The sequence below is a fragment of the Tauraco erythrolophus genome, chromosome 6 (assembly GCF_009769465.1).
Source record: "Tauraco erythrolophus isolate bTauEry1 chromosome 6, bTauEry1.pri, whole genome shotgun sequence".
Classification (NCBI taxonomy): Eukaryota; Metazoa; Chordata; class Aves; order Musophagiformes; family Musophagidae; genus Tauraco; species Tauraco erythrolophus.
The window spans coordinates 11,987,896-12,011,691 of NC_141470.1; the positions used below are offsets into that span (position 1 = coordinate 11,987,896).

General features: G+C 42.5%; 1 protein-coding gene across 1 annotated transcript; it reads left to right on the forward strand.

Annotated features, from left to right (window-relative positions):
* Positions 1-7,694: 7,694 nt before the first annotated feature.
* UEVLD (UEV and lactate/malate dehyrogenase domains) lies at positions 7,695-23,621 on the forward strand. Its single transcript, XM_086614187.1, has 12 exons — positions 7,695-7,744; positions 9,609-9,693; positions 10,348-10,410; positions 11,113-11,276; positions 12,780-12,915; positions 14,835-14,959; positions 15,578-15,683; positions 17,595-17,765; positions 18,682-18,855; positions 19,456-19,540; positions 20,188-20,311; positions 21,614-23,621. Exons 1-12 carry the CDS (start codon positions 7,703-7,705, stop codon positions 21,776-21,778), a joined length of 1,440 nt encoding a protein of 479 aa, XP_086470313.1. The 5' UTR covers positions 7,695-7,702; the 3' UTR covers positions 21,779-23,621.
* Positions 23,622-23,796: the final 175 nt, after the last annotated feature.

The following is a 23,796-nucleotide window of genomic DNA, read 5'->3' on the forward strand; positions in this document are numbered from 1 at the left end:
AGATCCAGTATGTCATGAGATTTGTCCAGACAAAGAAGCGGTTTATATGTAAGAGCACTACACCCGTTGATTGACCTGCTGCTCTGCAATTGATAGAGGACTCTGCTTATTATTTTGGCACAGGAGGGGCACTAATGTGAGTCAATCCACTTGACCTGGTTCTTAATTTCTATAGAACGTGCAGCAAGTCTGAGACCTCAACAAGCGGTGCCAAAGGTGGCCAGAAATGATGCAGCCCAGTCATGTAAGGTGAATCTTCAGAGTTCATGCAGTGTGATGCTGGGTCGTTAACAACCCCCTTCCCCAGCCAAAATGAGTGAACCAGCAAAGCCTGCGTTAACCTGGCTTCTGTTTTCTAGCTGCACGTGCAAAGGGAACGTGGCGATGGCAGCGTTACAGCGTGTGATGTGGCCCAGGGCTACAGGGAGCCCTGTTCGCAAGCAGTGTGAGAGATGCTGAAACTTGCAGGAAAAAATTAACTATTTCGTGGAAGACTTTGCTGTATGCAGTTGGCAATGAGGTCTGGTGTACCTCAAAACTGCTGGTTTAAATCCAGCCTTGGCTGGATGGTCCTTTTAAACTGATAGTTGTGATGTACAAAACAGTCACAGTGTAGTTCACACACACAGGTGACTTACTGGTTGTTCAGAACAAAGGTGAACACTGACATAAATAATGCTCTTGCTCCTGGTATTTCCAGAGCTGAGGCCTGTCTGGGGTTTGTGAGGAAACTTGTTTCTGCCACTTGTGTTGCAGTTGGTCTTCATTTATTCCACAAACTTCAGTATCTGGGACAATCACTGGAACATATTTCAGAAGTGCAAATTTTGCCCATAGCATTTAATATTTGTATGTTCAACTTGTAATTTTCATTCCATTACTCTTAATTTGGACAGCTCATAATATAAATGAGCTTAAAACACTTTCTGAGTTGTAGTTTCATGTTACTGAGAACCCTTTCCCTTGGCTTTGCCCTAAGCTAGCATACCTTAGAGATACAGGATGCCCATGGGTAAGCAGAATGAGACGAGGATTTAGAATATAAGAGCTGAAAACGGCATCATTTTTACTGTCTTACTCTTGCGTGGAGCTGAATAAAATTCAAAAGCCACATGCTGTAGAACTAGCTCTGTGTTCCACATCTTATTTTGATTTCATTTTGCCCTCTCCTTTAGCTTCTGAGAAACTGCAGCCTGTGTTCTGTGTAATTAACCGTCTTAACTTTCCTACCAAGTCACAAAGAAAACATCTCAGTCAGTGAGAAGACCTGTACTGCTGGCAAAACGGTACGTTTTTGAATATGTAGAGTGAGCTTTTATGGAGAAAGGAGTTGTAATAAAACAAGAGTTGGATGTATTGCTTGATAAAAGCCAGTTTGAGGAATTTTCTGTAGCTGGTTTGGTAAGAACATAAGCAAAATGCTGTGGCCTCATTTGAAAGAGCACAGTGTTACCAGTTGCACTGGCTTTACCAGATTGTGTTGAAAATTGGTACGCATTTGAAAGCTTTTTCAGAGCAGAGACAGTGTTTGATAATATGACTTCGTCCGGGTTTCAACTGGGACAATTAGTTTTTCTTTTTAGTTCCTAGAAGAGCTCTATGTTTTGTGTGTAGCCTGGAATTTGCTATGAGAAGAACATTGACAGTGCACTGATGTTTATAGTTGGTGCGAAGACATCAAGGGCCTTTCAGCTTCCCATGTTTTTGCCAGTGAGTAGGAGCACAACAGGCTGGGGGAGCGGAGCTGGGACAAAGGGCCCACAACGCCCCTTGTGATTTGAACTTGGATTTAGGATTGAGGGCTAAATTGGCCAACGGAGTATTCCATATTATGCAATGTCATGTCCAGTATATAGATGAGGTTTGACGGGGAAGTTGGCATCATTCTCTCTCTCTCTGTCTTCTGGGGGGGACCCTCTTGGACTCTTAGAATTCTCTCTCTCTTTTCGGGCCTCTCACTTGTCCGGGATTGGGTGTTTGGACTTATAATTTCAGGATCACTTGCTGGGACAGGACAGGCATTGATCACCAGGTGGTAAGAAATTACACTGTGCATCACTTATTTTTATATATTTCTAAATAGATATATTCATATTTTATTAATATTTTATCACTATTAATTTTATATTATTATTAAATTGTTTTTTTCTCAACCCATGAGTCTCCTTCCCTTTTCCCTTTAATTCTCTACCCCATTCCCCTGGGGGAGGGGGAATGAGCGGCTGCATGGTGTTTAGTTGCTGGCCGGGTTCAATGACAGACTTTATCCTGAAAGCTAAGTTTCATATTTTCACCTCTAGAAATCATATAAACTTAGAATTAACACCAAATCAAAGAGATATTAGTCAAAACTCTGGCCAATAAGCATTCAAACAGAATAAAAGAACAAACCTTTCTGTAGCAGATTAAAATTTATGACGTTATAGAATCATTATCCAGTAAAGGACATCTCATTACTGTCTTGCAATAAGGCGAGGTGTGTTTATCTTCAAGACTGCTTTTTACAGACACCCTTGTTGCTCATGGAGCTACTCGTATCTCTCCATCTGGCCATGTTCAACTTCAGCTCTACCCGGGGTGCTTCTGGCCTGCCTCATACTGCTTTGGCTGATGGAAGTGAGTATGTAAACACACAGATGAAGTAAATAACTGGCAGAAAAAGTCTTCAGAAATGACGTTTGTACTGCTGGCTTCCTTCTTGCTTAACGCTTGGGAGATGCTGAGCTAGGGAAGTCAAGAGCTAGCTTCTGAAACTGAAGTACAGAAGGGAACTTCATGAACAACAGGTAGGGATCAAGTGACGGGGGGAGAGGAGCTACTAGAGGGCCAGTATAGGGTGGTATGTGGTGTAGTCAGGCTGTGTTCTGCATGGGCAGAGTGTTAGCCTGCTAGCAAGAAATTACTTGGCATCTGTTCATTTCATATGGAGTTATTCGTTGCAAATGACGTTTAGAGCAGGTTTTGAGTCCAAGGGTACAGGCACAGCTCTGAATTTAAAGGAGAGTTTGAACAGTGAGTACTAAGAAATTTGGATCTGTAGTTTGGGTGCAGGCTGAGTCAAGGATGACCTCTAAGCCTTGCACAGAAATGGTATTACCGCTCTTATTCTTGAGACGATAATGGTGCGTCACTACCAAGGGTATGTTATTACTGCTCTGGTTTCTATGATTGTTTTGGTTATGTATGCACATAGAGATCTTAAAAAATGTTTCCAAACACCTAACCTACTAATAACCATAAATATCTTCCAGACTTTCCCAGTTGTTTTTACTGTGAAATAAGGAGAAATTAAAAATTTCTTGAGATTAAAAATTTAAAAGGAATGCTGTATTCTCAAACATTAGTCTGCGCTAGGACCTTTGTGAAACAAAATGATTCTCAAATTGTCTCTTAAAAGGGTTTAGATAAATGTTCACACAGGTCATTCTGTAACAGCTCATCACAGGGTTTCACTGTGCTTCCACCCTCCAAAAAAGCACATAGCCACAGAGTCTGTAGAAGGCTTGGGTGAAGGCAGCTGCTATTGCTTCTGTCCCAGACCAGAGCTCTCGTGGTCCCAGTGAAGATTTAATGTCCTGTTCCTCCTACCACAAAAGCCAGGTTGCCCAGAATACTTCCCCCTTTTTACAGAGGGTCTCTACCACAGTGCCCACCGCCCCAGAGAACACTCCGTGCAAGGTTATGTTGGTGACAGTGCTTGAGACAATCTTCCTCTCTCCAGGGCAGAGGCTTCTCTGGGCCAATGGGGAAAGATTAGGGAGACAACATCTAGGACATCGCCGGCCTCACATGTATGATGCAGAGTAGGGCCAAGGGCTTGGAGATGATGTGCCTGGTCACTGTTGCTGTGTTTGAACACTCCTGCCCTGCAAACATTCTCCTGCAAGTCAGCAGCTTCTGCACAAATACAGGCATCGAGGAAGGGTGGGACCAAGCAAAGTGAGTCCACCAGGAAGGAGGAAAGGCAGTCCTCAGTGTGTCTTCTTCTTGGAGCCAGTCCATGGTAAGTTTGGCATCCTACCATGTCTCACCCATTCAAGAGGTCCCATAACCCTTTCCCCCTTGCCCTGAGGTTCACAAAGCCCCAGCTGTTGTGAACCCCCCCTGCTAGGGGCTGAGTTCCAGCCTGGCTTTTTCCACCACTCCGACTGCTGCTGCAGCCATGGGACACTGTCCTCCTAAATGCCAGGCTATGGTTTCGACTTCTGGATGGGCTTTCACAACCCTGGATATCAGACACTGTTGTGAATCAATCTACCTAGCTGGGGTTGTGTCGTGGTTTTAGGCTGATCCAGCAACTAAAACTCACACAGTCTCTCCTTCTCCAGTAAAGTAGAGAGGAGAGGGGAAAAAAAAAAAAAAAACCAACAACAAACCAAAGGGACTGAGGGTTGAGACAAGAACAGAGGGAGCACCCACCAACCAGGCAAAACAGACATGGTCCCAGGCAAAACAGACAGGGCTTTCTCAAAGCAAAACAGTTTATTAATGGTTACTTAGAAGGACAAAGGGAAACAAAAACCGATTACTCGAGAGGACAGAAAGAAACAAAACCAGATTTTAAAACCGACACCTTCCCCCCCCCCCTTTCCTTTTCCTCCCGGCTCTACCTCTTCCCCCCAGCAGCACAGGGGGCAGGGACTGGGGGAGTGCAGGTCAGTTCATTCCGTGCTGTAACTGCTGCTTCTTTCTTAAAGGAGAAGGAGTCCTTACACCCTTTTCCCCTGCTCCAATGGATCCCCTACCCACGAGGAAAAATCCACAAACTTCTCCAGCGTGAGTCCAGCCCACTGGAAACAATCCTTCCCCACAGATTGCTCCGGTGTGGGCTTTACCACAGTCTCGGATACTTAGGGAGCTGTAGCCACTCGCTCCAGCGTGGGTCGTCACGCAGACTCCAGATGCCTCTCTGCCTTGTCGTGCATCCCAGCACAACCATCCTCAGGCTCAGGCATCTTCTCCCCACGGGCTGTGAGTGGGTCTCTACTCCACCGAGGCCGTCCTGGTTGCAGGGGGGCCGCCTGCTATCTCACCATCCAGCCGCAGGGGAAACTCGGCTCCGGCACACCTCCTCCCGCTCCATCCTCACTGACCTGCTGTTGATGCAGCTGTTTCTCTCAGATCTCAGTCCTCTCCAGGTGAACTCAGCCCAGTGGGCACCCCGGGAGTGGAGTGCCCCCGAGTTCCCCAGCTGGCTCCGCAGCCGCCATTCTCCGTGGGCGGCGCCAGCCCGACGCAGGCAGCTGCCCGGCCGGGAGCCAGGGAGCGGGGGCAGTGCCCTCCTCCCTTCTCTGCTCGCTCCTGGGCAAAAGCACCTTTTTCCGATTCCTTTGTCCTGAATTAAATAGGGCAATTCGCAGAGGCGCCCTATTGGCTCAACCCTGAGGGGGATGGCAGTCCGATCTGGTGGCCAGAACTAAGCCTAACCCGGTTCCAAAACCGGGGAGGTCACAGGGAGCAAAACCCCTCTCCTGCCACCAGAACCACCCCCCCTCCACATCAAACCATGACAGGTTGTCAAGTGCAAGAAAGGCCAATACATAACGGTCCTAGCATCCTATCACAGAAAAAGATAAGGTTAATCTCTCTTCTTTAAACTGAGTTGTCTGTTACTGTCATCTCCTTCCTGAAACTTAGTTGCATTGAATGTGGACAGCTGGAAACTACACTGTCCGCTCTACATTATACATCAGCCTCTGATAGGGAGAACATCATGTCTTAACAAGCAATATCTTAAAACAATCAATAAGCTGATTCATTGAGAAAGCTCAAAAGGCCAGAAAGCAGATCCTCAGAGTGCATAAGTTATTGTACGTTTGCTGACCTACAGCAATTTATTCCGGCAGAGGGCCTTTGCTGCTGCCTCAAAAAAAAAAGGTATCTCAGGTTCTGTCTTGTTAGTGGAGTGTGCAGAAACAGCTTTAAATTTACAAATGTTCTTTTAGGAGTTCTGCTAGTGGTATTATGACCTTCTCTTGCATAAAACAGCTAATGCCTCTGCAGGGACGCAGATTTATTTTGAACTCACCTCACAGTACTTCGCTTTCAGTATTATTTGCAAAACAAGCAACATCCAAAAGGTAATGACCATTGTACAATTGTTTGCAGAACTTCCTTACCAAAGGGGTACCACGCTTGCTGGGCAAATGATGTGTAGCACATGCTGGAATATGCAACAACAATTCTTGATCTATTGACCTTGAGTGGTCCAGTTTCGTGGCGTTCCTTTGAGGCTCTCCGAACTGAACATGGAAACTGTAAGATCATTCATTATGTCACACACAATTTCATCACAGAAACAGAATGGCATCAGTAAACAAGACATATGATCAAAAAACTTGATAAAGGTTCTTCTAAACCTAGTTATTTCCTGCTATGACTGTACCAACAACCTTGGTTGTTGCTCTTGGTTACTGTCTGCCTCAGGCCTCACATCAGCGAGGAAGGAAACAATTGTATGAGCTTCCCTGAGGAAATCTTACTCTTTGTAGAAACGTGCTACTATTGTGTTTGGTCTGTTCTGCTACAATCTGGCAGTTTTCTGGTGGGTTATGGGGATAGGACTGGCATTTGTCTCCATTTACCTAGCTGAACACACTGTGGTTTCCACTGAATTGGCTGTCAGACTTGCATAGCCCACTTTCTAAAAGGCACTTTTCTGGTATCTTTACTGTGTGGTAGGGAGGCTTAAAAAATAAGAGGTAGATTAATGTAGGGAGAGAAGCTCATTCCAGATTTTTATTTACATACTTGCAACTCCATAAAGTTGCGTATCAGTTGCAATACTGTCAATACAGAGGGAAGAAATCCCCGAATCCCTATAACACCTATGTATGGTTTTATAGCCAAGATGACTTCTCTGTTATTGCACACAGCCAGATTCCATTCAAAATTCATGTTAGCTTAGTGGGAGAATCATAGAATCATAGAATGGTTTGGGTTGGAAGGGACCTCAAAGAGCATCTAGTTCCAACCCCCCTGCCATGGGCAGGGACACCCTCCACTACACCAGGTTGCTCAAAGACTCATCTAACCTGGCCTTGAACACCTCCAGGGATGGGGCATCCACAACTTCTCTGGGCAGCCTGTTCCAGAAGAAACAGAGAGGAAAGGAGGGCAGTGGCTGAGAACTGTCTGGCACTGTAACGGGTTAGAAGTGATCTGGAGGCACGTTTGTTCATTTCCCGCATTTTTCTGCAGATTTCCAGCGCAGGAAAGGGCCGGCACGCTCCGGGATATGCCCCTGCCAAGTGTTCCCCAGGAGCAGCGCACGGGGAACCTGCGGGACCGCCGCTCTCCCGCAGCGAGTGCCATTCCCTTCCCTCTTATCTGGAAGCACGGAGCTAAGGGGGCTCTTGGAGACCAGAAAGGTGGGTTTTTTTTCCCCACAGGTTTCAGCCTTTAGCAGGCTGCAGCCTGGCTGGCAGGGTGGGTACACCGTGACCGCTGGAAACGCGACCCCGCCGCGAGCTCTTTGCATTCACCTGCCGCAGCGACGTACTGAGGCGTTTATGTGACATCCCAGAAGGAAAATGTAAAAGCGACTTGTTTTTTCACGGCTCCCCTGGTGAACGCGGGGCAACACCCGGACGGCGCCTCAGCCACCCCCCACAGGGACGCCGCTGCCCGGAGGGACGGCGGCGCGCGCGTCCCGCGCAAGGGCTGCTGGGAGTCGGCCCCGCCCGCCGCCGCCGCCGCCGCCATGGCGTTCTCGGAGGAGACGCTGAGGAAGCAGCTGGGCAAGGTGAGGTGCGGGGAGGCTGAGGCAGGGTTGTGGAAGATGCCGACTTGTTAGGCGGGGTGGAGGGAACAGAGTAGCTCACCTGAAGCAGGAGAGGACGGAGCGTGCGGCGTGAGAGATGTGGCCCCCGGTCGGCAGAAGTTCCCGCCCGTCCAAAGCTGAGGTGCTGAGGGGGTTCTGCAGCTCGGCCGCCCTCCCGCTCCCTGCAGGCAGCGCGGTGCCGTCTCTGGTTTTGTGATCACCGCTCGTAAAGGGCTTCTGTCCCGCTCGGGGTGCAGGGTGGACATGGCCTCACTGCGCCGGAGTGTGAAGTTGCGCCGTGCCGGGTGTATGGCGGCGGTTCGGGACGCGCTAACGCGTGTGGTGTGCTGCACGCAACTGAAACCTTAGTCTGCATGAAGAGGTATTAATTTCCTGGGGTTTTTCTTTCGATGACGATCCCTGCGTTAGCATCTCCACGGTTGAGAAACCCGGATTTATTTTTTAGGCGTCCTTCTGAGGTAAAGGCGTTTTGATTTCCCTGTGAGAAACAGGTATGCGTGTTTATGTTTTGGGGCGTGCCAGATAATTGTAGGTGCAAAATGAGAAAGGTCTGTATCTGCCTCAGCTCATAAAGATCTTCTGACCTTTGGAAAAGAACAAAATATTTTAATAAGAATGCCTCATTTTGCAGTATGAATAAGAAGGGAGTCAGCTGAGGAAAGATGGCTTTGATTTCTCAACAAGATATAGCAACACTTCTGAAAACATGTTAAATTTAAGTTGTGTAGGCATTCCTAATCTGATTATTTTTATTATTGATTTATTTTATTTTTTTTACTGCTTGACTTTGCAGTATCTTGTAAGATTGAATGTGGCAAAGCTGACTAAAAGGGGTTTCTTTTCAGCAGCTTTGTCCTTTCTTGTATGAAGTGCAAAATAGTCTTACCATCTGCGTAGCGGTAGCATCGCTGCTGTTTCTGGTGGGGTGCCTTACTGAAAGGATTGTAGACTTCAGCTGCTGCTTCGTGACAAGTGTTCTTGTGCAGTGAGAGCTCCCTAAGCCCATTGTCAGGCCGCAGTTGTGTTTGCTTAGGCCAGGGTCCCAGGGCAGCTCCAGACTCCCTAAAATGAGAAGCAGATGCTCTAATCTAGGAAGTGGAAAATATTCTTCGTAACTTTAAGATGTGGGAGGATGCAAATCGCTTGGAAGTTCAGGTGTTGGGCAGGCTGGGAACAGTCTAAATGAAGTAGCAGGGATTCATTCTTGCTGATAATTACTTTCAGATCACATTTCAGGCATCAGTACTTTTGTTAATCTGTGGGCAGGTTTTCTGCAGGTGGAAAAGAGGGATGCATTATTTTGTTTGAATTTTCTCAGCTCTCAAGGACAGCTGAAACATGGAAAAAAAAATCCTAAAGGCTAATTACTTACACAATTAATATGTTTGTGGAAATCGACATCTTATGAAACTCTTCTGAAATGTGTGCAGGTGGATCTGAGTTTTTAGTAGTAACTATGTCATAAGTAATAAGATGACTTCTTTTTTTCTAAGAGGTTTATATTTAATTATTATGTGCAGAGGAGACTAAATTTTGTCTCTTCTCACACAGCTGTAAAGAGGAAGGAATAGTATATAAGGAGTGATGTTCAGAATTTACGTTCTAATATAGCAACAGCAGATCTGCAATACCTTTGAAGTGCTTTTTTTGTATCATTTTTTTGATTATTTCACACCAAAACTATTTATAATACTACAAGTAATTATTACCTTCCCCTTCTTGTGTTTCTGCTTTCTCTGGGTTCCTTTTGCCTATCTCTGGTAATGAAAGAAGCAGCCTTTGAAATTAAACAGTTTTTTTCTGATTTTTTTCTCCCCCTTCCCAGTATAAATTCAGAGACCTGACCATAGAAGAACTAAAGAATGTTAACAAGACCTACCCAAACTTCACATTCTCCATGAACACATACAGTAAGAAGTGATAGTTACTTTGAACTAATTGTGGGGATTCTTAGTTGCCAGATTTGGACTGTGTGTAATAGAATCCAAATAGTGTGAATATCTTTCCTTTGTGTTCCTGTCTTTATCTTGACTTGGAGTAAAATTTCTCATGCCATGTGACTGTTTTTGAAAGCTCTTCCAAGAATGCATACGTATAAAAACCTAAGTGACTTGATCACTGAATTTCATTCGATTTTAACCTGTCAGTAATTATTGAAGATGGATGTTCTTCTAAATTCTTTATATGTAACAGCATTTTTTCCATATCCCATCATTGTATTGAAAGCATTTTGAAGTCTTCAGCTTAACAAGTGTAACTTCCAGAATCCCTCAGCCTGACCGAAAGTTCCTACACCACCAGAATTACTCAGGACAAGGGGTTTTCAGGCTAATGATGTTGTTAGTTGTACCAATGCCGTTTTCATTAAGATTCCAGTAAGGAATTATTTCAAAGGGGGAGGGAGGGACCTTAGTAACATTTTAGCCTTGTTTTTTTCTGGAGCAATGTATTTGATTTCTGAAAAAAAACTAGCGTTGTATAGTGGTAGTTGTGGATGGGTTTGCCATGCCAGATTCAAAAGGATTTACTATTACTATTTTTTAAAATCACATTTTTAATTTCAGCCTTCAAGGATGGATCCCAGAAGGACCTCCTGAATTTTAGTGGTACTGTTCCAGTGAAATATGGTAAGATAAGTCAAATATAGTTTCCTTGCCAGTTGTGAATCTAATTGTAAAACATGTTGGGTATTGCCTCTTAACAGTGCACTGTGCAGCTTCTTTAAAGATGGCTATAAAGGATTTTTGCATGAATTGACAGAAGCCATTTCTACTGCATAAACCTTCATGTACTCCTAGATGCCGAAATAAGGTGGTATTAGATAAGTCAATTAACTATTAAAAAAATCATGTAGTTTGAGACTGTGTAGGCAGACTCTTTGGTTCTACTGAATGTTGCATGGACCCTGTAAGCCTTATGTTTGTATAGGCAGTGTCTAAAAATAACTAGTAGATAATTTTTTATTTTTAACTTAAAGCCTTTGAAGTCTGACGTAAAGCTCTTGATAGATACCTCTTTGCATCAGTTGTTGAGTCCTAAAATAAGTATGAAATAGGTAACTGAGATTTCTTTGTCTGGAAGAGGGGACACATTGGCTGATAGAATACTCTGGGAAACAAAACAACACAGCTTTATATTAAGAAAGACAATCAGTAGCACTTCAGATTGATTCAGACAAGTTTACTTTTATTAATGAGCCTAAGTAACATAAATACTTTCCAATGTGAATCTAGAAAGTGATTTGTCAGGCTTTTTTCTTTGTTATTATGAAGTGTGAATCACATGCACACACATCAAGTTAGCAATGGCTTTTGTTTTGTGTTGAACAGGTAATTCCTATAACATACCTATTCATCTGTGGATTCTGGATTCTCATCCCTTTGCTCCCCCCATTTGCTTCTTGAAGCCGACTGTGAACATGGGCATTTCAGTGGGAAAGCATGTTGATGCTCGTGGCAGGATTTATTTGCCCTACCTGCAGAACTGGAGCCATGTAAGAGGTGGAGTGGCTGACAGAGGAGGAAAGCATTTGGGAATAAAGCATGGTATCATATGGAGATCGATGGAGAGGAGTGGATAGGGTTTGGGACTTTTTGTTTTCTGCGTATTTTGTTCATCTTTTTTGTGGGTTAGGCCGCTCTGGCAACCAAACCCTACACAGTTGCTCACTCCCCCTCCCCCACCCCAGGGATGAGGGAGAGAATCAAAGAAGAAAAAGGAAAGAGACCCGTGGGTTGAGATAAGAACAATTTACTACTACCGCTACCAATGTATATATGTATGGATATGTACAAGGATAAATATATACAAATGAGTGATGTACGGTGTAATTGCTCACCACCCCTTGACCGAGGCCCGTCTCTTCCCAAAGGTGCAATCCCGAAACAGATAAATCCCAATACCGCAATCCCGGATGAACGGGAGGCCCGAAATAGAGAGCGAGAGAGAGAGAAAGCACTCAGAGTCCGAAAGTGAGAGTCCCAGAAGGGCAAAAAGCCCTTCTTTTCGGCTGACCCTCACTTTTATACTGGGCATGACACTGCATGATATGGAATACTAATTGGCTGGTTTGGCCTTAATCCTAAATCCAAGTACAAATCGTAAGGAGAGTCGTGGACCCCTTGTCCTGGCCATGCTCCCCCCTATCCTGTTGTGCTCCTGCACATGGGCAAGAACCCGGCAAGCTGAAAAGTCCTTGAGACCTCAGTGCCAACTACAAACATCAGCTTTCTATCAACATTCTTCTCAGAGCGAGCCTCTGAGTAAAACCAAAACACAGAGCTCTTCTAGCTGCTAAAAAGAAGAGCTGACTCTGTCCCAGCTAAAACCAGGACAATCTTAAATATGTAATGATTATGCAAAGAGAAGCAGAATGTTAAATCTCCTGAAATTATAGCTTTCACACTGTCTGAAGCAATTGTAAAGGAAGTTATAAGTGATTGTAAGGCAGATTGTTTTAAGCTGAAAAGAAAAAAGGGGACTGACTTCGTTATAAAGCACTGTAAGCCTCACGTGGACTCTTCGATACTTTCTCGTTTGTTGCTGTCAATAATGAATAATAATACTAGACCAATTAAGAATCTCTCAAGAAAGTGCAATGGAAGTTCCTGCCTTTTAGATATGTCTCTTTCAGCAGAACTCTGAAACATTAGCGTGGAGATTCAAAAGCCAGCGCTGGTACTAAATGATTTTATGCACTGTATTACATAATTTAGTTAAATAGGACTGCCAGGCCACTAAAAATTATTTAATGAATGCTAGTTTTCTGAAATGGATGGGATATATTTTTCATTATTGATGCAGGAATTCCCAGGCTTTTCTTTACCTTAAGTATTTATGTAAATGTTAAGGGTATCAGTATTTATAATTTGGTTAAATTTTGTATAGCTTCTTATTAAATTTGTGTAGTTCTTTATTAAATGCTACAGTTTACAGCTGATACCACTATATGAAATAGCTAATCAACTGTTTTGTCCTCTGTATTACTCTGTTTCAGCCTAAATCAACTGTCATTGGATTAATCAAGGAAATGATTGCAAAATTTGAGGAAGAGCTCCCTTTGTATTCACTGTCATCTTCTGATGCAGCCAGGCAATCGGAACTTCTCTCCTACATTGCAAAGATTACTGAAGGTGTGGATGATTTCATGAATTTGTTTGTAGTGTTCCTACACAATATCTGTTTTGGTTATTGTGTACTTGATACCACAAAGATGCCTACACAATTTTAATATCTACATTTTTGGTGTTTGCATGTTCACAGCGTTCAGTGTTTTCTCTGTATAATCAAAAGTGCCTCTTTGTGAACCGAGAGCTCAGATTCTCTTTATTTGAATAAGCAGCTTATTTTGCATGTTTGCATTTAAGCCTACTGAAACTTCTGTAGACTTGGTACTACTCATTTGTTGGAAATGACTCCAGCAAAACTCTATGTGACATCGTGTGGAAGGGAAATGTGTTTTTATTGTAAACAAGTTGCTTAGAAGCGTGGTCAGCAGGTCAAGAGAGGTGATTCTTCCCCTTTACTCTGCTCTTGTGAGACCCCACCTCAAATACTGTGTCCAGTTCTGGTGTCCCCACCATAAGAGAGAGGCAGATTTGTTGGAGCCTGTTCAGAGGAGGGCCACAAAGATGATCCAGGGGCTGGAGCACCTCTGCTACGAGGACAGGTTGCGGGAGCTGGGATTGTTCAGCCTTGAAAAGAGAAGTCTTCGGGGGGACCTAATAGCTGCCTTCCAATACCTGAAGGGAACTTACAGGAAGGCTGGGGAGGGACTTTTTACAAGAGTGTCCACTGATAGGACAAGGGGAAATGGGTTTAAGTTGAAGGAGAACAGATTTAGATTAGATCTTAGGAAGAAATTCTTCAGTACGAGGGTGGTAAGACTTTGGAATAAATTGCCCAGAGAAGTTGTGGATGCCCCCTCCCTGGAGGTGTTCAAGGCCAGGCTGGACAGACCCTTGAGTAGCCTGATCTAGTTGAGAGGCGTCCCTGCCCATAACAGGGAGGTTGGATTAGATGATCTCTGAGGTCCCTTCCAGTCTATGCCATTCTATGACTTTACCAAATCACAGTCATTCATTCTCTCAGATCTCTTTCACTCATGCTCTCACATCTGCAGTCACAAGCCCTGAGACCTGCCTGACCACTGTCACTGATATGCAACACTGAGGACTGTGCTGGTGGCTGAGCCCATATCATGTCTCTTGGGCTCTTCTTGTTCAGCGATGACAAGCTGATTTTGGACTTGTCTTTTATACCCTTCAGGAGAGGATGCTATTTGGCTCTTTTGCCTCAATGCTTTATCTCGCCGATTGTAAGTCTTGGGCAAAATTGCTGCATTTCACAGTTCTCGTGTTTTCCTTATCTGGGTGTTTTGTGGCTCCAGTCCTGTTGTTTATCCTGACACATTTTCTTCAGGTCAGTTTTTTCTTCTGTCTTCTTCTAGTGAAATCACAGGTGATGATCTGCGGCAGCTACTGCACACCTTTCCCTTTAAGGTTTTTCTGCTGTTTCTTGTGGTAATTGTGTGCACATACGTGCTTGTGAGCACACACACACGTGTGCACACAATACACATTTTTAGTCAATCAGTGTTTCTGTTACAAATCTCTCTGCATTATAGTCAGAACAAGCATCGTTGCGTTAGCAGTTGCTTTGGCTGAACGACCTCAGATCGTTGTATTTTAATCAAATTCCATTTTGCGTGTCTCTTCAAATACGAATCTTTTACAAACATTATGACCGTGGCATATATTCACACCTGTAACAGAAGCAAAGGGAGTGTTGTTTTGTATGGTCTCAGAGTGTGGCTTCTTGATATTATTATGCTCATATTTTCTACTTAGTGAAAAAAACATTGCTATCCAGAGAGGAATATTTGTGGTTTGCACCTTGCAAGTTTTGATGAATTTTCTGTGGTCAGGCTTGGCCACTGTTTTGAAGAAGTTTATGTAACTCTGGCACAACCGTGATCCTTTATGAAGCAGCAGTGCTTGTATTGACGCAGTGTGGACCAGCACTTAAGTTTGTGGTTTTCTTTTCGTTGTAGGAGAGACTGACATGAAATCAAAGAATAAAAGAGGTGGAGGCAAAAACGAAGGATGTTTTAACAAAATTACAGTTGTTGGAGGTGGAGATCTTGGCATTGCGTGTGTGCTGGCAGTTGCAGCAAAGGTACATAATTATTATAAATAGCAACAGACCTGACTATGAGATAGGCTTCCAACCTAGTTCTTTGTGTCTGACACATAGAAATGACTCGACAGTTTTAATAGCCATGTCACTGCTTATGTCATTTGCCTCTTCAGTTAACTTATGGACACACAGAAGTGCTAGTTTCTGCCTTGTTTTCGCAGTCAGCTTTTTACATACAAGATTGAATATTGAATTCACTTATTTTGGAAATCCTTAGTTAAAGGATTCTTGCCTGAGCAGTGGCTTCTTGCGATTGGGATCTCCTAGTGCCCTGGACAAGGATATTCTGTAGATGGTCTATGCTTCATTATGGCTATATGCTCAGAGACAACAGTAACATAAACACTTAAAACTTCACACACATAGTTTTGTGAGGTTTTTTTATTTGTTTGTTTCCTAATGAGTCATTTTCCAATTAAACTCACTAAACTAAATTATTTTTCTTGTGATTTGACAATAATTTTGGTCAGTAATTTTGCTTTATACACAGTACAACAAACACTGAAATTGGAGGAATACTGTTTTTTGTTTATTACTCCCACAAGAATAAGTTTTGGGTTGTTCTATTGTTGATCTGCATTCTTTTTATTCATACAGGGTGCTGCAGACAAGGTGGTTCTTTTGGATCTTTCTGAAGGTGCAGCAAAAGGAGGGACCATGGACTTGGAGATCTTTGCTTTGCCAAATGTGGAGATCAGCAAAGGTATGAGATGTTGCTGGAATGGGAGTGAGTACTGTATTGTGTGTGCTTGTGCTCATTTTAATTTAATGAGAGCAGGACACCTGGGGAGATGCAGAGGCTCTGGCATATAGGCCATCTTTTTAAAAAGATGTTATTAACTTTTCATTGCTTCTTGTTTTTCTTCATTTTTTCAGGGCAAAATTGGGAAGGTTCAGCAAAGCTCACATCGCTTTTATTTCAGGCTTTATTCATTCTGTTTATAGAATGAAACCTCTGTTTACAGAGGTATGTGAGTCTGTACTTCAGGGTGAGAGGCTAATGCTGAAATTGGACTCTCACAGAAATATGGAGAAGCCAAGCTAGTACTTCAGTGTCGTAGGTAGAGAGAGAGGGAAGGAAGAGCGGGGGGAAAAATACACGTGTTACATAATTAGAGATAGGTGAGCTGCCAGAGCAGTGTTAAAAAGGCTGATAAAAAAGGTAAGTTTCAAAGTACTCCTTTCCTAAATTAATGTTCATTAAACATGTACGTAGGCAGTATTTAGTTGTTAACTGTTATACTGCATATTCAGACAACTAGTTCTTAACAATCTTGTCCTTAATTAGCTATGAGTGTACAATTCAACGGAGTCGATGCCGTACCTCCATAACTAGTCTTTGGTCTTAGTCGCAGAGGTTGAGGTGATGCAGATGCAGCTGGAAAGCTCTTCCACAAGGGAAGCTGGATCTGAATTGATCAACTTCCCCATTGTTCCTTGTTCGTCTGTGGTGCTTTTATGTTCTTTGCACCCTCTGCAAGATCAAATTGGGAGGCTTTCTTGTGCTTCTGAGGTAATTTATCTTATTTCAGGGACAGGGTCTTGGTCGGGTTCCACCAGGCATCGGCTTATCTGCTTATTCTGCACCTGACATTGCCTGCTCTACATCCTTTGATCTTATCTTGCAGGTTTTACTGCTAGCACATTTTTTGCCAAACCCTGGTTGTGCAACTGTACCACAAATCTCATGTTTGTGCCTCTGTGGTTACCTGTTTGTGCCTTTGTGGTTACCTGTTATGTGTTTACATTTAGCCGTGGTATAAAAAGCTTGTATCTCGTTGCTGGCTAAGCTATTAGTAGTGTTAAAATATAACAAAATGCTTACACGCTGTCACCTGATGATTTTACTTTGTGTCTGGATTTGGTGCAAGCTGGTACTAGTTACATCCTGCTCAGTATGCTTCCAATTTGTCAGTGCACTGGGCCTCTGCTTTGACTTCAGCTTGTTCCAGAAGTGGTGTGACAGTCGAATTACCTTGTTTCTGTGTCCAAGCTGATCACCTGTATGGTACTTGGATATTCAGAGTTACCTGCTCAAGGCAGCTTTGACTCTGGAATTTCTGCAGCAATTGTAGTTGTTTGTTTTCTTGGGCTGATAAATACATGTCTTTTACTTGAGTTAAATAGACTTTTGGAACACGTTTTATGCTTGTCTACATATCCTAGATTGAGCTATAAGATCAAACATTTTAGAAGCCTCAGATAATGGAGTAAAAGTCTTTCCCCTTCTTTAAAAATCAGAAGAAAAATAAAGGAGCCTTTTCATGGATGTATTTTTTTATCTCTTGCTGAGGAAACTTGGAAAAGCTTATCTGTCAACACCATCTAGATGTTTTGTGGTCTGTGCTCTGTAACCTTGGACAAATTGCAGTCTGCCTTCTGTGTTTGCCAAGTATGAAACAGGAAAAGTAGTTCTGTGGCAGAGCTGTGTTTTACAGGTGCTGTGGAAGTGCCCCAGATTCCACATTGAGGGATATGGGGGGAGACAGGAGGGGAAGAACCCCTAACTAAGCTGGATGCTGCAGTTTCAGCCTTTAGGACAGCTCTTTGTTTTGCATCTAAAACTTAACAGAATGACATAAATTTTAAAAACACAATTTATTTATCTTTTCAGATTTTTCTGCTTCAGCTGATTCAAAAGTTGTGGTACTTACAGTTAATTCTCTGGGTAATGCTCAGACTTATCTTGATGTCATACAAAGCAATGTGGATTTGTTCAGAGGAATTATCCCAGCAATATCGCGCTACAGTCAGAACACTGTTCTCCTTGTTGCTTCTCACCCAGGTAGGTTGGTACCTCTGTCCCTCAGCTGGCTTTCTGTTTGGCCTGTTTTAAAAATACGTTACTGCTGAATATACCCACTTAATCAAAAATTCTTGCTACTCTGAAACATGTTTCCTTTTCAGCTTTGAGCAGGACACTGTCTTTGAGGTTTTTTTTCTTTACTGTTACCAAGATAAAAGAAAATAGTGTACTTTGTTTTGTGTAAGAGGTATGTATTCCTGTATGTTTCCCTACGTAGTTTCAACCTGACTGTATCTACAAGATTAGCATCCATTGGCTGTTGTCTTGTCAGTCGTGAGTTTTCTGTGTGTGTTTCTCCTGTGCCGTAAGGATAGATGCATGTGTGTCCCGTGCCATAGGATCAGACTCACAGACTACCAATGTACATAATACAGTGTCAATAGTAAATATTGCAGCTATGTTTTGACAGAAAGTTTAAATCTGTTTGGTCAGATACTGTGAACTAAGACAAAGCAAAAACACTACTTAAAAGGGAAAGAAGTGTGTTTGAGCCTCTCTGTCCTGTCAACACACTGAAGACAGCCCTGTCAAGTGCTTCTTACCCTTCCCATCATTTAGAGCTGTGGAGATGGAGAAAAGAGTGCTTGCCAAATGAAAAGAAATTAAACACTGGCTGAATTAAATTTAGAAGCATGCGAGATTTTAGGTAGAGAGAAGCATGTGGCTCATTCTGAAGTTTCACTTGACTTCTCTTAAAACTTTACTTGGGCTGTGAATTTTCTTCACCTCCTCCCCACCTGATGTGTTTTAGGTTGAAATAAACTACTGATATGTTCTTCCATGCTTACACCTTTTCTAAAGTACCTGAGTCTTTCATAATTGTGATTCGTAGTTTGCAGTGGTGTTGAATTTTGAGTGGTCCTTCATTGGCAACATATTTTTCTTTCACATATAGTTGAAGTAATGACATATGTGTCATGGAAGCTGAGTGCCTTTCCCAAAAGCAGAGTTATTGGAGTAGGTGCCAACCTAGATACCGAGAGATTTCAGTATGTTCTGACAAACCTGTTGAAAGCACAGGTGCTGGCAAAAGATGCTTGGATTATCGGTGAACAAGGGGAAGACAAAGGTAAAGTGATGCTTTATTATGACTATGAGTATGTAATGTCCTGGAAGTGCTTAAGTAACTGAATAATGAAAGAATAATTGAGAGAAGTAGTGATGGTAGTCATAAGCAGGGTGGTAGATTTTCGTAATAATGGTTCTAAATAATACAATTTTGGTGTGTGCCCAAGGCTGTAGAGCTGGAGTGATACCAAAGTATTCAACATTTGATCACAGGGAAAAAAAAAAAAAGGGAAAAAAAAAAGAAAAAAGAAAAAAAAAGAAATACAACCTCAAATGCTTTTTACTTGGCATGACAATAGAGGTTAAAGGTACAGAAAGAGGAAGGAAATGTGGTATAATATATGGTAGGTTACTGCTAATGTAAGAATTATTAAACATTACTTCATTTTTAAGCAGTGTCTCTGGCCAGGTGCTACTATAGAGTTTATTTCATCAGCCCAGGGAATCTTAGAAGGTCATCAACTAGATTTGGGTTGTTGTGGGGGAGGGAAAGTTTGGAAAGCTTGAAATTGTGGGGTTTTTTTCCTCCTCCCCACCTTATCTGGTACCTATTTTAATCACTGTTTAAACATACGTTTAAATGTTGGTTGCTTCTATTTAGTACCGTCATGGACCAGTTGTAATTTAGTTGCAAATCAAACGGAAGCAATGGCTGCTCGTAACTCAAGGGAAAAGGTGGCTAACAGGTAATGCACCTTATAATCTTATTTTTTTTTTTTCTTCATGTTTAGGCACTTGATGTTTGCAGAGTCTCTTCCTTCAGCTCTTTGAGAGGAGGAAGTTTGCTCTAAAATGTTCATACATTGAATTTATAGGAAATTGTAGGTCTGGGTGTCGTTCACTTCATATATGTGTGTGTGTATATGCCCACTGTTGTTCTGAAAAATGTTCTGCTTGTGACGATCTAAGGACAAGACATTTGTAGAATACACACTAGAATATTATTAGCTGCCAGTTCAATTGTATGTTTTAAAAAGATAAATAGTAGACAAGCCTTCTGGCACACTTTTCTCAGAGCTTGTGTGGAAGCAGTTTACTTTCACAGGCAAGTACACATGGATCAATTTACCTGATTAATTAGCCACATATCAGTTACACCTCTTGACAGAAAAGAGAATTGTTACTAGTGTGGGTAAAACATACAGTAAAGAAATTCTTTAAAGCAATTCTTAATTCCCTTTTGTTGTTTTCCAAAACAGAGAATCATGTTTTTATAATATGCTTTACCTGATACTGGTACACTTTATCTGTCTTTTGGGTTTTACCTATAAACCAAAATAGGAATAATTAAGATCTAAACATCGTATTTTTCTCCTTTTCCGGGTTTATATAGAGCTATGGAAGTTCTAAAGGGAGAAGGTCAGAGATCTTGGTCTGTTGGGCTCTCAGTTGCTGATTTGACTGACAGTATACTGAAAGATAAAAGAAAGGTTCATTCTGTATCCACTCTGGCAAAGGTAAATGTGTTACATATGTTGGTTGGCAGTGTAATTATTTTATTTATACTGGATATGACAATTAATTTTAACAGCACAGACATCTCACTTAAAGTAACTGTTCCGAAGTAGCACTACTTCATTACTTTCTTCCAGCAACAGCTTTCAATTCTGGTCCAAGACGGAGCAAAAATCAATTGTTGTTTTAATTAATCTGAAACCAGTATTAAAAGTGGATTATTCTCCCAAAAATGCAAGTGTCTGAAGGGAAAATACATTCAAGGTTGCTGACCAGCTCCTTTGAATAGCTGGATTTGGAAAACGAAGAGAAACGTGTGTGTTGCAGTTTCCAAGTGCTCAGTATTGGATGATAGATTTTTGCAGGGGCCAAAAGAGTTTAGTATCTTCTATGAAAGTATAAAATGCATTTTCTGCCAATGTTTCATTTGACCAGCTTTGAAAGAGCTGCTTTTTACTCCCTACTTTACATTAGGGAGAGGATTATGAAGCTATATTTGACTTAAATTGCAGACTGAACTTTGAAGTTTATCCTGAGGTGCTTCATTAAAGCATTACGCCATTTCATATGAGGAAAAAACCCGTGTAGGAACATTTACTGGTCACTTGTGTTCACAGACTTCAGAAGGGTGATCTGCGTGTCCCAGTGCAGGCAAGTTCGAGCAGGCTGCTTATTGTGTCAAGTACCAACATACTCCTGATTTCACCATTATGTTTTCAAGTACAGTTTTTAGTCATTTATGAACTAAATGCAGTTCTAGGGGAGTGACAAGTCTCTTAAACTGCAGAGTACCTACAGAATGTAAAATTTCCCATACAGACCCTAAAAATAAGCGAAAATCTGTGGTGTAACTTGAATTCTAGGGGTATGAGTTTAATAAAGTCTCTCACAGAATGAATATGGGATCAATACTTGAAAAATATTCCCCGGATAGCTCTCTTCAGTGACATTTTTTAATTTCTTTTGTTGAGTCCTAAAAGAACTAATGATACTGTACTATCAAGTGTCCCTGCTCATTCTACCTAAGAAACTGGTTAAATGGTGTTTTGTAGTGTAAGATTTGCCTGCATTACAGAGGTCTGATGTATCTATATGGGGAAACTCCTTGGAGTGTGCAATGGTTCAGGTTTTATCTGTACTGTTTTACATTGCACAGGATCTGGAATTTGAATGATGCAAAACATGCCATATGATAGAATATGGTAGAATATCTTTGCTTAATTGAAATAAGTTATTTTGTGTAGTTCAGTGCTTCAGAGCAGAAATAAGTAACTGTGTGACAGTTTCTTTGCATGTTTTTTCAGGGATGTTGCAATATAAACAGTGAAGTATTCTTAAGTCTACCGTGTATTCTTGGAAGCGAGGGGGTGATGGAAGTGGTCAAACTAGAAGGAGATCCACGAGTGCAAGAGAAGCTGCAAAGCAGCGCGGGCTCGATTCACGACCTTCAGCAGCAGCTGCAGCTGTAAGCAAGCGCAAAGGGAGCCGCTCTCTCTGCTCACACCAGTCGGAGGCTGGCTAGGCTGAAAGGGTTGCTTGGTATATATGGATTTCTAGATAAAACAAGAAGTTTTTTACTTTACATTCGAAAAGCGCTTTCTCAGTTCTGGTTTATGTCATTTGATACTGCACTGCACAGAATTTCTTATTTGACAAGCACACTTTTGGTAGCCAAACTGAGGACGGTAAAGTGCAAGAATGTTTTTACCTAAATTCAAGTGACTTGTGCCTGTGGGTTTTGTGTTGCTGATTAGAGCCCGATTCTTGGGTTATTCTTAGCTCTTTGTGCCTCATTCGGACACAGTCTAGGAGAGCAGCTTACCCAGCTCTGCGGGAACTCCAGTGCGTAGACCCAGCTAGAGCTCTTCCTCCTAATTACCTGCTGCATCAGGGGCTTGTCTAGAATGTGGTCACGCTCCAGCTCTTCAGGGCACCAGGGGATGCCGTTCGGTAGCTTGATCTTTGATGCCTATCTCAGATGCTCTTGTGTCAATGGACTTTTTATTACAAAGAGGGGAAAAAAAAGCTAAAAGCATGATGTTAGCAGTATCCTTCCAACCCGAAGTGCTGGATATGAGTTTCTCTTGTATGTCTAATGATGTCTGAGACTTTCTGGCCGTGACTTGTTTACTCTTGGTTTGTAAGGGCGCTCAGAGCGCTAAAGCATCTGCAGTTCTCGCTACATGTGCGCAACGCGCTTACGCTGTGCAGCGTTGGAAGAGGTGCTCTTCCTGAAAGGGAGAAGCAGGGGGTGGGCTTCGAATGAACGATAAAATCTGACAGTTAAATCACACAGAAGTGTCTGCTCCAAAGCCAGCTGATGTCAGTAAGCATTACGTCAGCCTGAGGAGAACACAGCTACTTGACAAGGCAGCAGAACCTGTAACCTGCCTAGAAGGCAGCCAAGGTCATGATGAAAAAGCCGGATTTTTAGAGAAATCAAAAAGCCGATATTTTTAAGATAAAGAGTTTCTTTGAGGTTCTAACTTCCTGAATCACTGCACTGGTAAAAGACTGTTCGTCCTGATTATACCTCAGCATGGCATTGCAGGCAGAGATGTGGGATCCACTCCTGTGGCGTGCAGCTTAGGAGCGTCATTCCATCCGCGTTACGTTTTGAGGTGTGACTGGTTAAGTATTGACCACGCTTTCAAAGCAAAAGTAGGATCCGTGTCATCTGTTCCTTTGTGCCTTCGGTTAGAACTCACAAAGAGCCAGACTTGCAAGGAATTCTGGGTTTATATTGATCTCAGAATTAAGATAAATATAGAAACAAAGAGAAAACCTTCAGTAATTCAGGAATGTTTTTTTTCCTACTCAAATTTCCTTCTTTGCAGTGGCCAGTGAAAGGACAAAATTAGTGATAAGCTGCTGGTGGCAACTTTGCTGCTAGACTAAAAAAAAGCACCCAACACTCTGGCTGAATTTTGGGGTTTGTTTTTTTTTTCCTCTTACTTTGGGAAAAACAGCATAAAATTATGGTTTTCCATTGTTCTTGGAAGTGTTGAGCATTTATTCTCATGTGAATAGTCCAGGTATTTTGTTTATTTGGGGGTTATTACGAATAGTTTTAAAGTCTTCCAGGTTTGGGTTTGTTGGGGTTTTTTTGGTTTTGGTTTGTTTTTTTTTTTTTTTTAGATTGATGCTTATGTTATGAAATATTAATCTTGGCTCTTCCCTGTCGTGTTTGTATCGTATTCCTTGGAAAATAACCAAAGGACGGGAGCTTGATCCGTGCGGAGGGAAATGGCACTTTACATTCTCACGGGAAATTACTTCCCAAAAATACTTTTTAACAATAAACTGCCTTACAAAGAATTCCTAGCGTTCCGTGAAGTGTTTCGGGGCGTGACGCGATGCAGAGCCCGCCGCATACTCGCGGAAGTGTCGTCACGGCCGAGCGGAAGCGGGTGTCGCTGCCGGAAGCGGGCGCGCGCGGTCGCTTCCTGTTTTTATGTAGGGGCGGCCGGGCCGGGCCGGTGTGTGG